The following is a 16,207-nucleotide window of genomic DNA, read 5'->3' as shown; positions in this document are numbered from 1 at the left end:
TCGAAGATCAATTCTTTAGTAGTAATATGGTCTTATTGAATAAGTAGCATTTTACATCACTCTCTAACTCGATCTGACCAACCATTTAGATGATTTATTCCTACACTTTTTAATTAGATGATCCAATGATTCATACTTTAGTGTACAAGCTAGATCTATTACATATTAAGCGTAGAAACTATAAGTAGAAGAATCTGCGATGATGTTCCTCAACCCTCCAATTGTTGACGCCAGCATTATGAACACTCCTACGAAAATGGAGATCTGCCAAATAAAAAACAAAACCAAAGATATACAGATAACGTCTTCTTCATTTTTCACAAGAATATACACAAGTATCGAAATAAATGTTGATTTAGATGTTTACCCAATTGACAAACCAGGTGACGCTAAATCTCCTTGGTTTCTTGATGATAAGCCACATTATACTTGGGAGCTGCATGAAGCATAATGATCAATCATATATCCATAACAAGATTATCAAATTACTTTTATTCATAAATTTGGATTTTAATTTAGTCTATACTATAAATAGAGAAGCAAAAATGGACTTACGAAGAAAGAAGTAGGTGCAAAACCAAATCCTCCAAAGAACCCTAGAAGGTCTCCAAAGAAGGGGAAACTCACTCCAATAAATAATGTAAATGCTGAAACATTCCAATCACAAAGACCCAATTTATATAATTAGCTTTCTCTTAATAAGACACACATACTTACTATATATCATGATTCATGAGAAACAAAAGTAAAGTCTTACCGACATAAATAGTTCGAGTGAAAAACCTCAGAGCAACGCCATGCTTAAAACCGAATTTGTAAACCATCATCCTCTCCAAAAGATCAAAGACAGGCATAGCAAACACTTGGTAGCTACCGATGACATGGACAACAACCATGAGATTAGCAGAAGCAATGAGCCAAGCTGGTCTCTGTAGATTCATCAGCACATTGTCGTCCACGTCTTGACCAAAGGCCCAATAGCAAATCAGAGCCACAGGAAAATAGCAAACGGCGTTGACCACGTAAGCTCCGATCACGCCTTGCCACATGGGCACCTTGGATGGTCTCTCAGGAGTGGAAGGCATTGTGGCTTGAATCTCTAGAGCCACAGCGTGGCCGGCGAAAGCGAATGAGATCTGACCTAACGCATTGAAGACTCGGAACGTGAAGTCACTCGCATTCGTGGCCTTGTAATCGTAGCTCACATCAGGCATTCTTCCATGTGCGATACTTCCTCCCCAAGCTATCGTCGAGTAGCTACAGTACGTACATAACAAATTTCACAAGTCTCATCAGTCTTGACCTAGTTAATTATTGTTTTTTCAAAATATTCGCATTAATAAGTTCTTGACTGAATCATTCTAGGCATGATTATGGCTTATATAAAATGGTATACATAGTTCTAGCATTTCTGTGTGTGTTATACCAGATTTTGTTACTATAGGTCATGTAATTTTATGTCATATTTTCCAAAAACTGAAATTACCATCTACTAACAAATTCTACTTTGCACCAACATGGTAAAATAATATTGTGGTCATAAGGTGGAGAGAGAGACCAGAGGGACATGATGGCTGCGGCCAAGGAGACTCCGGCGACGGAGTTGAAGTTAGGGAGCTGGGAGAGGATAAAGTGGACTCCACCGAAGGCGAGGATCCAGTACGACTGTCGGACCGGCCTACAGGTGGAGCAAGTGATCTCCACGAACTGCTTCAAGCACTTGCCTCCTGTCACCATGTAAACGATGTTGCAGCCAACCTGGACGATGAGCTGCTGAGGGAGGACAATCCATGGGCCAAGTTTTGGGCCAAAAGCATACCGGCCTAGATCGATATACCGGTCAAACCGAGTTCCCGGTACGCACTCATGGAGCTGCACCATTTGCCACATAGTGTTTAGGGTCAGTCCCCATGTCATTACCAACACAAAGGTCCCTGGTCCCCTGTTTTCACCACATATCACATCATCATTTTTTTATTTTACAAACCAAACCAAACAAAAATTGCATGTCGTTTTTATTTTTTCCTTTTTCTTTTGACATGTTCTTTGAATCTAAATTGCAACTAGTTTTAAATCAATAGTTTAGACTTTAGAGTAACGAAATCTTTTTCCAGATTTAAAAAAGTATTTATAAGAAAGATCCAAACGTGAATTTCCATTTACTTGCATGTTTTAATTTTACACACATAGGGCATAAATTTGTAATTATGATTGAAGAAAGAGTATCCGTACCAGCCAAGGTAAGCCATGGCATAAGGGAGGCTGAGGACTCCGGCACCGATCATGGCGGTGACGGTGTGGAAGGTGGAGTACCACCACTTGGCTGGCCGTGATGGATCTCCCGCCGTCCATTTCTCACCGGTCTTCCGGTCAGTTTCCTGCAAACACAAATTAACTAATAAGAAAAAAGAAAAAGAAAGAAAGAAGTGAGAAAGTGGATAATAATATGGAGAAGTACCTTAGACGGAGAAACCGGAGAAGTAGAGACCATTGTGTGTCTTTTTTGCAAGTGTAGTGAGACAATCTCAATTCCTTAAAAATGTGGACAACTTGGAGCTTTTAAGCGGTGTTTTGAGTTTTTCTTTTTCTATAATAATAAAGTTTATGTAATTTTCTTTAAAACCCTTTACCTAAATTAAATTAAGGTCACTTGTTGGGCTTTTCTTTTTTCCCGGCTTATTATATGTCGGATACTCATGTAAAGTAACTTTAATTTTCCGCACTGTGATCATTTAGAAATTGGAGAAGTTTATCAAAATTACGATACGTGTAAAACTGTCCAATCCAAGAAATGTATAACTGTATAAGCATAAAATTGTTACCAATATACTCACACAATTTGAAGCAATATCCAACGTGAGAAGTGAGATCACTAAATAGTTCATATCCATAGACCATAGTCCATATATATTGTTCTTCCATATTTTCTTTTTTTCTATAGTCTCTGTCATATAACCCACGATTGTTTCAAGCCGTTTACGTTTGCATCTCTAAACTATGATGGTTATAGCATTATAAACACAACAAGGGTACACGCAAAAAAATAATAAACCAATCCGTCCTAATCTCACTATTTTAGACACTCCAAGTAATCGGACTCTTCAAGACTAATATAATTTGTGACATTAATCGTTGAAATATGTGATTTACCTACCATTTTGCATATAAGAGAGTGATCTAGCCCACACCAACCCACCCACCCACAAAGAGTTAAAGTGTCCCTATTTAGACAATCTCAATTCCCTAAATAAAATAAAAAATAAAAAAAGTGGGAAATTAAATTTGAAAATCAGCTTTTCAGTTTTTATATATAATCCAATTTGCATCTTTGCTTTAACAGATCCCACTTAACGGTGCATTACTCTCAAGTCTAAGCTTATGAGGATTAAAAAAATTGAGAGAAAAAGTTCAGTGCTGGCATTTTCTTTCGATATCAGTCTCTCATCTTTTAAGAAAAGGGCCTTTGGTTATTTTGTTCTCATGATGATTCGATGAAGAAAAGCTACGGGTGCGATGAATCGTATCACCGCTTGAAATTGGTGCAAAGTTTTACCATATTTATGTGCCACGTGAATGGGACCCTCCTCCTCAAAGTTACTCACCTCGATTCAAACAAATGACTCAATGAGTGAGCTCTAGCTAGAGTGGAGATCGAAGAGAAGTCATGTTTCTTGTCTTTGATTTCCAAAAAGCACAGTCGATTTCGAATTAGTGCGCGTCATAGTTACTATGTCTTATCAAAAATATTAATAATTGAGTTTTCTTCTTTTGTTTCTAGACAACAACTTATTAAATAGTTTTGGTGGTCAAAGCTATGTATAATTTATTTCTAAAATTCAAGAATGTTATGATAAACAGTAATTGTTCCAAATAATACTTAGTATGACTTTATCGGAACTAAAACAAAAGATGATCTGTTCCAAAAGAGAAAATTAAGAAAAGAGCTACAACATGAGAAGCATTTTTGTGTAACATTTATGGTAGAGCTAGGGGTTTCTGTTTCTTGGTTTCCAAAATGAAATTTGATTTATATGATAATATAAAATTTAAAAGATTTTAAAATTCCTAGTTTGTCAATGATGTAATTTTGGGTTAGTTTTCTAATGCAATATGCAGTTTAAAAATGGTATATTTAGATAAGTTTGTTAAACTAAATTATCGACTATCATCAACCATAAACCTGTTCAACAGAAGTAAGAAAGTTTATAGAATTATTGGCTGATATATATATATATGTATGTATCTTTCTTACCTGCAAATAAACACAAAGTCCAATCACGACCCAACTATGAAATGGTTTTGATCCTTTATTTCCTTGTCAATCAAATAAAAAGCTAGATAAAAAGTTCTTATCAGCCTGTAGAAACAACAACAAAATAGAAATCATCCACTTTTTTCTCTTTATCTAAAGAACATAACAAAATAGTTTGGTGCCGTAGCTAAATGGTCAGACCCATAATAGGACATGCCATTTTCAGGCTCAAAAGAACAGAGAGAGGAAGGACAACTAAACAGAGTCTAAAACCATGGCGACGATCGAGATGACCAAAGAAGAAAGAAAAAAATTTAAGTTATGATGAATCTAACTAATTAATTAGCACTGAAGATGATATTTTTATTTATCCCATGAAGCCAGCTCCCGGCATGTTAGGCTGTCCTCCTCCACCACCTTGTTGTGATCTTCCCGCGGCTTGAGCAAAAGCTTGACCACCCATTACCATCTGTTGAGGCTGCTGTTGCTGCTGCATCTGATTCAGTGGAGAGGTCTGCTGCTGCATCTGATTCAGCGGCGACGTCTGCTGCTGCTGATGATGGTGTTGAAGCTGTGTCAATTGATGCTGCTGCTGCTGCTGCTGTTGTTGTTGTTGCTGCTGCTGATGATGTTGGAGCTGTGACAACTGATGCTGCTGCTGCTGCTGGAGTTGTGGCATCTGTTGCTGCTGGTGTTGCTGTTGTTGTTGCTGCTGGAGTTGTGGCATCTGTTGCTGTTGGAGGTGTTGTTGTTGTTGCTGCTGCTGCTGGATCTGCTGTTGTTGCTGGTGCTGCTGTTGGAGCTGTTGTTGCTGCTGCTGTTGCGGATTTGGAATTTGTGGTTTAAACACAACCATATCCTGGGAGAAACCATCATAGAAAACAAAACAAAACTCAAGAGTCAGTCACTAATGCTAAGCAAAACATCTATAGACATCTTAGTAGGTACAAACTTGGTACTTCCTTACCCCTGGGAAAAGCATTCCAATCAAGCGGCAAGCCTTGTCAGAGACAGAGAGAAGAAGCGTCTGCGATGGCAACTGGATGACTGCACACTGCACTTTGGAGGATGACAAAGTTATTATCATATACAACTCCACAAAGCGTGAAGATGAAAAATAGTGTGGCACACGATTTGGCTAAGCAAAACAAGGCTACAAGTTTAGGCGTCGTAAAGTGTATGGTGAACATAGCAAGAGATTGATAGATTCACCAAGAACAAGTTTACAGATGTAAGTCCATATATTTTTTCAAGGATTTCATTCTTAACATCTAATTCGCCCTGATATCAAATAAACCAGTATCATTTGGTTATTAAATTTGAACAAACGAGTGAAATTATTAGGAAAACGAGACAAGTGGCATAAAAATATCAACAATACTTACAAGCTTTTTATCCTGAAGTTGTCCTAAGAACCCATGTTGACTCATGGCCCGAAACACAAGGAAGTCAGCTTTGCCAACATATTGCCTGATGCAAAGTCAGGTGAAATATTTAGTGGCATGAAATCAACATCCACCCAAGAGCCAATTGGAATAAGGAAGGCTATAGCAAGAAGAAATTACTTGTTATTCATATGATCCTGGGAAATGAGACGAACAATCTGCATAGTTGGTGGCCAATTTGCTGCCAACCTGGGGAGATGCACAAAAAGAGAAAGCAAAAATTAGTTTAGCAGCTACAATCATTTCTTAAGGAGTAGACTGCTCTCCTGGCGAGGGTTAATAAGAAAGCAGTTTTCATATTTCAATTAGTTATAAACTTACGAATCAGAGGCAGAAGCACTTCGGTAACCCTGTCAAATATAAACAAAGACGTTACTATTTACTAGGAGCAACTCAACAAAGTTCTACAGAGGAAGATGTGCTTAAGCATTAACCAAGCATGTGATCCCAGTAAATATACAAAGGGGGAAAGAAAAGTGCATAGTAAGTGCCCTAAACACACCTCAAGTCTGGTGATAAGAACAGGCTGCCCTTGCCTTTGCCCAGATAAATTTCCCTACATGAATTTGAAAATGTAAGTTACGTTAGCATAAGCCCACCGATATTTTAGACAAGGTAAACTGACATTACCTCCCAGACTTTTACATATTTGGATTGTGAAGTCTGTAGAGCCCCCGATGAGGGCTGTGACAACTGCATATTAGGAGCTGAGCTGTTACTTCCACCAAGTTGTTGTATTCCTGATTGCGCTTGTTGGCCAACTCCTGGAGTAGGCATCATTCCACCTGTTCCAGAGGAGACATTTCCTTGACCGAGACCACTCACAATGTTTTGGTTCATGGAAATTCCACCTTGCATCATTGCTCCAGAATGACTTCCTTGGTTCATCCCTTGCATTGGTTGTGAAACACCAAGGTTTGAAGCAACATTTGGCGTTGTTTGAGGACTAAAGGCATTATTAGGACCCGGGCTTTGTCCCGTTTGTGCAGATCCCATTAGTGCACCTGAACCAGCCATTGAAGTAATTCCCTGCTGTCCAGTTGAAAACACAGTTTGTGAAGGAGGCAAAGATGTAGCCATTCCTGTTGATATCATATTTGACATATGCATTGCAACCGCACTTTGCCCAGCCGATGAGGCTGCACCTGCCAGAGCTGCAGAGCTCATGACTTGTCGAACTTGAGAAAGATTATTAAGCAGATTTACATTGGCTCCACCAGGAGGACCAGTACGCAATGGTGGCGTCATTCCACCCACCACCACAGGCTTAATATCTGGTGCATTCTCAGCGTTGGTGACCATATCTTGAGAAACTGGTGATGCTGAAGATGTTTGAATTGAAGGAATTGGTTGTGTAGCAGGCCGAGCTACAGACGGGATATGGGGAAAATTAGGAACTGGTGCCATAGAAGTTACGGTGCTAGGCTCCTGCAATTTCATTCCAAAAATCCGATTAACAAGCTTCTACTAATGTGATGATATGTTATCTAATAAGTTGATTGAGTATACAATATTATATCACATCTTAAAATGGGATATTCATATGAACTTAACATTAAATCAATTTAATTAACATAAAAATATTTGTAATGTCTTATCAAGCAGCAGAGAATAATTTACAATTCATTTTCGGTTAATATCTAGTATATAACTCTTATAAAACAAACAGGAGTTGGTTGCCAATAAAGCTGACTCCTCCAACTGACTAAGAAGATCAAATAGACTTACAACTTTCACAGTAGCAGTTGGCACTGGTCCAACGGAAACTGGTTGCCGATTCTGAATAGGTCCATTGGCTGGAAATCATACAAAAAAAGGTCTTCACATAGAGAAGCAGGATAAAATTCAAAGAACCACAAAGAGAAATCAAGATGGTTTAACCAAGAAAAATGGGTGTTGTCGGTAGAAGAACCTGATGTCACAGGAGCTGGAGGTTGCCCAGTGACTGGAAGAGATGGAGCAACAGTGGCCCGATCCACTTTCACAGGGCTCTGGGTCTGTGGCAAATTTGTAGCAGAATGACTTAAGGCAGCACGTGCCTCCACAAAATTCTCTGAGATTAGGACAAGATAGAATGTGTTCTTAGCCGTGTCAATCGACAAGTCAGCACTTTGTGGATTGAGCTTTCCCTGCATTTAAAACAGTATAAAACAAAGCTTACACCGGTCTATAGCATTGAGAATAAAGACAGCCTTTGAAAGAGCTGTCTGACAAAAAAAAAAAAAGACTTATGATAGCTGTACATCTAGTGAATTGCAAATAGAAATGCAGTCTCACCGCATTGTATAGTGCTCTAATCTTTGGAAGCTGCTTTGGACACACAACAGACAAAGAAACAGAACACTGCACAACAATATGGCAGGTTAGTGATTTCCCAATTAAAAGGAGTAATGATAGCTAGTCGTAATACATGGAGAAATCAGTTCAAAAAAAGTACCTTAGCAAAATATGAAGCCACTGTCTCAGCATCTGATAATCGACTTTCAGCTTGCGCATCACCATTTTCATTCCGTTCCACACTTTGCAATCGTGGACGAAATACAGGTGTTGGCAATGTGTGAGGGTTGCTGGCTGTGATTAGGATACAGTGTCTTTTCAGATCGTTACTTGGTTGAGCTTGGCCTGAAGGAGGAGAAAACATCTGTTTCATGAAGTCAGAAGAAAACTGTGAGGGTTAAGGATTGGAAATATCGCTGACAGAAGCAACACAATATAAACTGAAGCCATGGAAAGAAAAATAATAATTTCATCGAGAAAGTAAATTAGTCAAAATTCGCTTGAAAGACAGTAGCCCAAACATATGTACTCTAGTTGTGTCACAGATGATAAAAGATCAAGTTTCCCACCATCAATGCTTCGGCGAGCCCTTCAGCTGTGGCAACCTCATTGAAACCACCACCACCAAATTGTATGGACGAAAGCCAATGCAAGAAAATATCAACATCTCTTGTCCAGCCACTCCGTTGTACCAAGCAAGCTAAGAAGAAAGAAACATAAGAACAACATAATCAAGATAAAACGGAATAACCAGAGCCATGAAAAAGGACCCAAACAATGTTTGTAATTAGACATCATGGAAATGGAGCACAATACATACCACAGTATGAACCATGAGAATTGAAGATCACCAGTGATAGCTCAACAGTAGAAACAGGGTTCCTCTGCAAGTTTAGTGAATATAAAAAGACTCATCAAACATCGAATCAGACATATCAAAGTATCTATTTGCTCTCTTGATATTTGTGTCGCAATGATATGACAGATAACAGTTGTATACGAGTTTGCTCAAGAATGAAAACGTAGTTTGCTAAAAAACGAGGATGAGTACCTCTCCATTTAACTCACTGCCACAGAAAGACCTGGACAAATGCAAAGAATGCATTAACAAATGATGTAATTTTAACAGACAATAATATGAAAATCTCCAGCTTTTGAAATACAATAATATGAAAATCTTGCTGGCAGAGTTTGTTTAGTGGATATTAAGAATAGCCACCAACGATTACTTAAAAATTATACAGGCGATTATAGAACACTATACTAAATACTCTGTAATCACATCTTAATACACATTCTACGTGAGAGAAGTGAGAATTTACAAATTCATTGCTTTATGGATGCTTTGTATCAAAAAGTATATCCTAAAACAGAATCAACACGAATGTAGGAACCATAAGTCAGGTTAAGTGATTGAAACACAGAACATCAATACATAAACACAGTAATAATAACTCAAGGTTTGATCTAATCAATTGAAATTAAGGCCTGATTCGAACGAAACCCTAACTTCAAATTGGAAAAAGGGAAAATCAAATAACGAGGATTAGGAGATAGAAGGTTCATTAAAAAAAAAAAAAAAACCTGATGATTTTCTCGAGATAGTCGGAGACGATGGTTTGCCAATAAGGACCCAAAGCGGCGGTGCCTTCAGCAACGACGATCAGCTGCTTCACCTCCGACGACATAGTCTCTGAGCGTTGTGACGTGAATCAAAAGCAAATACAATCTCTCGCCTTGGAATTGATTAGATCAAACCTTGCGAAATGTTTAATTTTGCTAAAATTCCTTCTTCTCCGGCTGGAGAATAAAAATTAGATTTGACAAAATTTGGTTTCGAGGCTCCGAATAGAAAATGGGATATAGAAAGACTTGGTCGTTGCAATTTTGGCTTCCTTGTTTTTTCTTTCTTTTAATTTTGTGTGAACTTTTTTATTTGTGTAAAATAAAAACAATTTGGGCAATGGATTTACTCTGATTACATTGTTTATCTTTTATGAAGTAGTACATAACTATATGTGGATTAAATGCATATTTTCTTGTGAGGTGTGTAGTAATTTGGATGTTCATCGAACCGACGGACAATAGCCAAAAATAACAACAGCTTAAGGTCGATCACCTACCTAAAAGATGAAATCTTTAAGGAGTAAAATTCTAGCATATGTGGATAAACAATTTTAGCTGCGAGAAACTTGGGCATGGGCCGCATGGCCTTTTATAAAAGTTTTGTATATCTTTATTGGGTTTTTCTTTTTCTTTTTCCAATGGGCCTCTTGGAAAATAGGATCATATTTCATCTTAGTTGATATCAATGACTTTTTGCGGAAGATATGAGTCATAGAAGACGGCTACAAAAGCCGTAGTAGATGTTGCTCTTCCCGATCGTTGATATGGTAGCATTGGTAGTACTCAGGGGGAACACATTTGTAAAGTGCCATGCAATGCTGTGGAAACGTGAGTTTGTGACAAGTGATTGAGAACCAAATATGAACATGGACATGATCCATAACTCAAAGAAATTTCATCACAAATGATCAATTATTAGGACTAGCTAGCTCCCGTTGTGTGTATTTTTGCAAAGCTCTTGTTCACTGTATGTTTACTTGAGAGGTGGAGGAAAGAGAATAAACTAGTGGTTTGGATGATGATGTTGAATCATGCATAACCACCAATAAGACAAAATGATGCTAGGTTTCCAGAGATATGAATGGCAAAAGAGTGTCATTAGAAATGTACTCATACATTAGGAGTAGCTTTCTACTATGTCTTGAATCTTGATCGATGTGGATCCATGTAAAATCACCGTATCTTTAGGCTTATGGACTTTAAGGTTTTGATCTCGTTTTTTAAATCGCTTATAGAATCTTGACATAAGTTTCTTTAGGCTTATGGACTTTAAGGCTTATAGAATCTTGACATAAGTTTCTACAGTTTGTTAACCGTAACAGACACAGACAGTATAAAAACTTCAATCTCCAAACTATTTATTTAGAGAAATTTCCACTAGAATACGAACTGAAAATTAGACGCTTTTAATTCCGTTTACAGGTGTAACCAATTTGAAACTGTGTCAAGTAAAAGTATTCACGAGAAATGCTTGAAAACCCAACACACAACACGCGCGTGAAAAGAGGCGAGTAGGTTGGGCAGGTGGCTTTACGATAACGTGAAGGGTCAAATTTCAGAAAAGGAATTTAAACAATTCATGAGGAAACAAAGATCTGGATATGTGTGAATGTCACTCTTCCAAAGATTCTCCTTCCAATTTAATATTTTTTTTTTCAGCTTAGTTTCTCTCCCTACTCTCGAGGAATATTCCTCCACTTTGCCAAAACTAAATTATCTTCTTTTTTTTTTTTCTATCAAAAATGTAATTTGTTATTATGATACCATGATATATTCTAAATTGTAAATCTAATGTAATAAATTTATGCTTAAATGGGAAGTATATTTCTTGCTACATAATATTAAATGGGAAGTATATTCTTCTTCCCTCGTTTGTTTAAATAAAAAATCATGTGTACATTTCTAAAATAGGGAGAAAATAAGGGAAGAAAAAAGAAAGAGTCAGTAATGACTAAAGCTGAGACTCGTCGTCCTTATCTCAACGTCATGAGAAATGCTGACGTCATCGCCAGCTCATCCCCCAGATGCGATTGAAAATGGAAGCTAGGAATCCCAATATCCTCGAATATTCTCCCTGTATCAAACAAACAAAACCCCATCCTATTCGTTTATTTACCATTCTACCCTTTTCCAAGTAAATCCGAATAAATCTTACATCAAAAAGATTCGGTTTTAGGTACGCGACGGCCCGACCTCGATTAGACACCAATCCACAACTTGAACGTCAAAGTTTTATCATCTCTCTCATTTTAGATCCAAAACTTTTCTCTCTCTCTCTCTCTCAAGATTTATGTTTTTATAACTCAGAATCACCAGAAAATCAGTCTTAGATCTGTGTATAATGATGATGTTCAAGAGCGGTGACATGGAGGATCACACCCAGAAAATGAAGAGATGTCACGAATACGTAGAAGCTCTCGAAGTAGAACAAAAAAAGATTCAAGTCTTCCAACGTGAGCTCCCTTTATGTTTAGAACTTGTAACCCAAGGTAATGTTTTACACATCCTCTTCTGATATTTTTTTATATATACTGGATTCCATATTTTCTTAATTGTTTATATATTCTCTTATAGCTATTGAGTCGTGTCGGAAGGAGCTATCGGAATCGTCGGAACATGTTGGCGGCCAATCAGAGTGTTCTGAGCGGACGACGAGTGAGTGCGGCGGCGGTGGCGGTGTCGTGTTTGAAGAGTTTATTCCGATTAAGTGGACTTCCTCTTCATCCGATGAAACCGATAAAGATGAAGAAGCTGAGAATAACGGTGGAGATAAGAAGAAATCGGATTGGCTTAGATCTGTTCAATTATGGAACCAATCGCCAGATCCAAAACCTAAAGAGGATCATGTCATTAATAAGAAGACGAACGTAATTGAGGTCAAACGCAACGCTGGTGCGTTTCAACCGTTTCAAAAGGAGAAACCTAAGGCTGCAGATTCTCAACCGCTAAAAACAATCACTCCGACGTCGACGACGACATCTAGTTCCACGGCGGAAACAGTCGGAGGTAAAAGTGAGCTTGAGGATCCGAAACAATCTCATTCGAATAGGAAGCAAAGACGTTGCTGGTCGCCGGAGTTACACCGGAGATTCTTGCACGCCCTTCAACAACTTGGTGGATCACATGGTAAAAAATTAAATCCTTTGATTTTTCGAATCATAGTTTTACGACAAGTAAATATTTATTTTGGTTTATTGCCAAATTTGCAGTTGCTACACCTAAGCAGATTAGAGATCTCATGAAGGTCGATGGTTTAACTAATGACGAAGTTAAAAGCCATTTACAGGTAACAAATAGTATAATCATTTTACGTTCTCACTATATCATAGATTCATAATTCTAACTTTCTTGATTTTTACAGAAATATAGATTGCACACAAGAAGACCAGCTACTCCGGTAATAACAAACGCTGGTGAAAATCCACAACAACGGCAATTCATGGTGGTGGAAGGAATTTGGGTGCCGTCGCACGATACAACGAATAATAGAGTTTATGCTCCGGTGGCGGTTCAATCTTCACCGTCGGGAGAGAGAAGTAGCCGGCGTTGCAAATCGCCGACAACATCTTCTTCTACACACACACCACACCGTCTTCCTCTTTCATAGATAGTTCACGATTTGTATGAAAATTAGTTTTCTTCATAAATTACCAAGAATGTTCGTTCGAGGTTTAAGATATTTGAATAAATTTGTAACGATAGAGATTTATTACACACAATTGAATAAAGTAAGAGTTTTGATCTTCTTCAGATACAACGTCTTGATATGGCTAGATATCAGAAAATGATCTTATATTTGTAGTATATAGAAATCAACATCTGATTTGGTGAATTATAGTATTTGTAATACGTGGAATTATGCAATTTAATACAAACACGTAACTTTAACAAAGATTATAAATAAATAACAAAGACGTAAGAATATTCTGGTCCAATGGTGGTAACGCGCTTTCATAACGTTTCCACGTAGCAACGTGTTCATGAGGGAATGGAGGACCAACGACCATTTAAGAGAGAAAGCATACTCATTTTTTTCCAGGGCGGTGATTAATCAAATAATTAATAATGCTCAAAATAATCAATAAGTGACTATTATACAAATAATCTGAGTCGTCGTTGCTAGAATTTTCTAAAATTCCATTTTTCGTTTGTTTTCATTTTGTGGTGTGTGGTCCCCGTGGCCGAATATTCTGGGTTTCAAAAAAAAAAGAAGCATATATTTTCTTTGGCATTTTTCATGCAACTGATTAAAGAAGAATCACAAGAAAAATGATTCCTTACCAAAAACCATATTCTTTTTTTTTTTATAATGATAATATGATATCGGTGCTGTCCAAAAGTATATTCTCTGCGTTTTTTAAAAAAAGTTTCGATATTCTCTACCGTTTCTTGTATAAATAAAATAAAAAGACAGAAATTTTTTAGGTATCATTGTAAACTAAACATCGAACCTTTTTTTTTCTAAAAATAGTTGGTCCTTTTTCGTTTGGCAAGCTCTTTTCTTAACATGACATACTGATTGTTCATGTTTTAAAAGATTGATCAACGTTTTTGAATACTGATTATATACTAAAATTATATATATATTTTTTAAAAACTATCGATAATTCTCTTAGCATTTCATGATAATTCACAAGATTTTTGTTCAGCTCACTACTAATCCATTATTTCACTATTCATTACCCAACTATATATATATCAAAATACAAGTCATCACCCAATGGTAATGAGTTGTTGAACATATACTACTATATTACTATAACAAAAATGTACATCTGTATAACTGTATTAAAATACAATTTCAGAAAATAGTTCTTACTTAATTTGAAATACAAAGACAGTGATCCATGTAATCAGGAGATAAATATCATCGGATTCAAATATCTTGAAATTGCAAGTAAACACCCCTCTAAAAGAGGTTGGATTAACAAAGGTAGGTGGCCCTTACCTTCTCCTAAAGGCCAAGTGGCCCTCCCTTTACCTCAAATACAGCTAACCATCACCTGTTTATTTATTTATGAAGATATGTTTTGATATTAGATATTTTTGGGTTTCAAATTGAATCTTTTCTTCGGAAATGTAGACAAGATTGTCAGCCCTCCCTTAAGCAAATTGTGACAAAAATAATAGCATCCACTTTGTTGATTCAATAACATTTTTTGGTATCTTATACTAGTCACTAGGGTGAGTCAATGGATTCTAAATTACGTTAATGCACTCTTCTAGCTATTGGTCTTATAATTTGCTGAGATGTGGCATATCATTAATTGGCTTGGAATTCTAGTCTATTTAATTAGTTATACGATTTTTGTCATAGTCTAGGTCCTTTTAGGATGGTTCGGTTCCTTTGATGTTGAATTAATTAGTTAGATAACTTATCTAAAATTATTTAATTAGGTAAAGGCCAATTGCAATTCACGTGAACACATTATGACCAAAAATATGGATTATTGAGAAATTAAACATAAAAATTGCTTCTCGGTAAAAAGAAAGTAATTTTTAATACTTATTTGTTACATCGTTATTTATACCAGTCTCTATTTGAAATCCTAGGTAACAAATTTCTTATGTTTATATTCTCTTATTACATAGCATAATTTGAGATGTTGCGAACTCAAAAAAGAAGTTATATCTAGAAAGGATGAAAAATGTTCCCATGAGAAGTCATTCCAATGGCATCAAACCACCTGAGGAAAGATAATACAAGACCTCGAGTACAATTTTGCGCATCCATGCATCATGAAATTACAATATCTCATCAAGCAAAGTTTTGTTAATACAGAAGCTATACTGTAGATGCTAACGAAAACTAGTAATGCATGACCGACAAACATAGACGTATTTTTATGTTGAAGGGGAGCTACTACGTATATGTTATAGACTTATAGTAAAAATTACATTGAAAATGTGTAGTTAGCTATTATGGTTCGACCAAAAGTTTACAAACAAAATAAAAAGTGATACAATATGCTCATATGTTGTACTGTTCGAGCGATGAACACTTATGTCGATATATTGTAAGGCTTTTGCTTCTTTCAGATTCCATAAGGCCAAGTATTGTTTTTTTTTTTTTTTTGTCACTCTCAGAAATTCATCAGAATGTTTAATACATCATATATTTTGATGTTTCTTGTAAAATTTGGACCAAGAAAAGACGTCAAAATGAGTCACAAATTTAACTAACAATGAGCTGGGCTATTTTATATGTGTCAACTCACTTTCTACCATTACCCACAAGCTTTTAAGTTTCAAGTTCGCTAACATGAGATAATCAACAAACGTTTTGACTTTAATGAGCATGGGCTTTTTGTACATCATGGGCTTTAAGTCACGACTATGTAGGGGATTCGACTGGTTTTAGAACATTTAACCATGTTTTCATGTTTAATTAGGAAAATCATTAGTTATTTACGTTAATTAGGATTAATCTTTTAACAAAATTATGTTAAATTTTTAGTAATTAGTACTAAATATGTATGCTCACGATGATAAATTCTTAATACAAATCATTTTTTATATTTTATTTTATTTTTGATATTCTGAAATACATTTACTAAATTTCAACATTACTAAACTGAATATAAATATCTTGCCAGTGCATGTTTGA

The 16,207-nt window shown here is 36.5% G+C and overlaps 3 protein-coding genes across 3 annotated transcripts; 1 reads left to right on the top strand and 2 right to left on the bottom strand.

Annotated features, from left to right (window-relative positions):
- Positions 1-14: 14 nt before the first annotated feature.
- LOC9326747 (lysine histidine transporter-like 6) lies at positions 15-2,562 on the bottom strand. The gene is made up of 7 exons (XM_002890639.2): positions 2,459-2,562; positions 2,233-2,378; positions 1,559-1,942; positions 758-1,257; positions 556-647; positions 368-436; positions 15-264 (listed from the first exon to the last, which is right to left on the bottom strand). Exons 1-7 carry the CDS (start codon positions 2,489-2,491, stop codon positions 166-168), a joined length of 1,323 nt encoding a protein of 440 aa, XP_002890685.1. The 5' UTR covers positions 2,492-2,562; the 3' UTR covers positions 15-165.
- Positions 2,563-4,373: 1,811 nt separating this feature from the next.
- LOC9329480 (mediator of RNA polymerase II transcription subunit 25) lies at positions 4,374-9,867 on the bottom strand. The gene is made up of 15 exons (XM_021012759.1): positions 9,559-9,867; positions 9,026-9,056; positions 8,795-8,858; positions 8,544-8,674; positions 8,135-8,338; positions 7,975-8,040; positions 7,610-7,826; positions 7,426-7,493; positions 6,328-7,125; positions 6,200-6,253; positions 6,019-6,047; positions 5,818-5,886; positions 5,638-5,722; positions 5,220-5,306; positions 4,374-5,111 (listed from the first exon to the last, which is right to left on the bottom strand). Exons 1-15 carry the CDS (start codon positions 9,660-9,662, stop codon positions 4,620-4,622), a joined length of 2,499 nt encoding a protein of 832 aa, XP_020868418.1. The 5' UTR covers positions 9,663-9,867; the 3' UTR covers positions 4,374-4,619.
- A 1,913-nt stretch (positions 9,868-11,780) lies between these two features.
- LOC9326746 (transcription factor HHO3) lies at positions 11,781-13,350 on the top strand. The gene is made up of 4 exons (XM_002893372.2): positions 11,781-12,089; positions 12,175-12,726; positions 12,810-12,886; positions 12,962-13,350. The coding sequence occupies exons 1-4, from the start codon at positions 11,942-11,944 to the stop codon at positions 13,205-13,207; spliced, it is 1,023 nt and encodes a 340-aa protein (XP_002893418.1). The 5' UTR covers positions 11,781-11,941; the 3' UTR covers positions 13,208-13,350.
- Positions 13,351-16,207: the final 2,857 nt, after the last annotated feature.

This window comes from Arabidopsis lyrata, assembly GCF_000004255.2.
Source record: "Arabidopsis lyrata subsp. lyrata unplaced genomic scaffold ARALYscaffold_1, whole genome shotgun sequence".
NCBI lineage: Eukaryota > Viridiplantae > Streptophyta > Magnoliopsida > Brassicales > Brassicaceae > Arabidopsis > Arabidopsis lyrata.
This window is presented reverse-complemented; position numbering and strand designations above follow the sequence as displayed.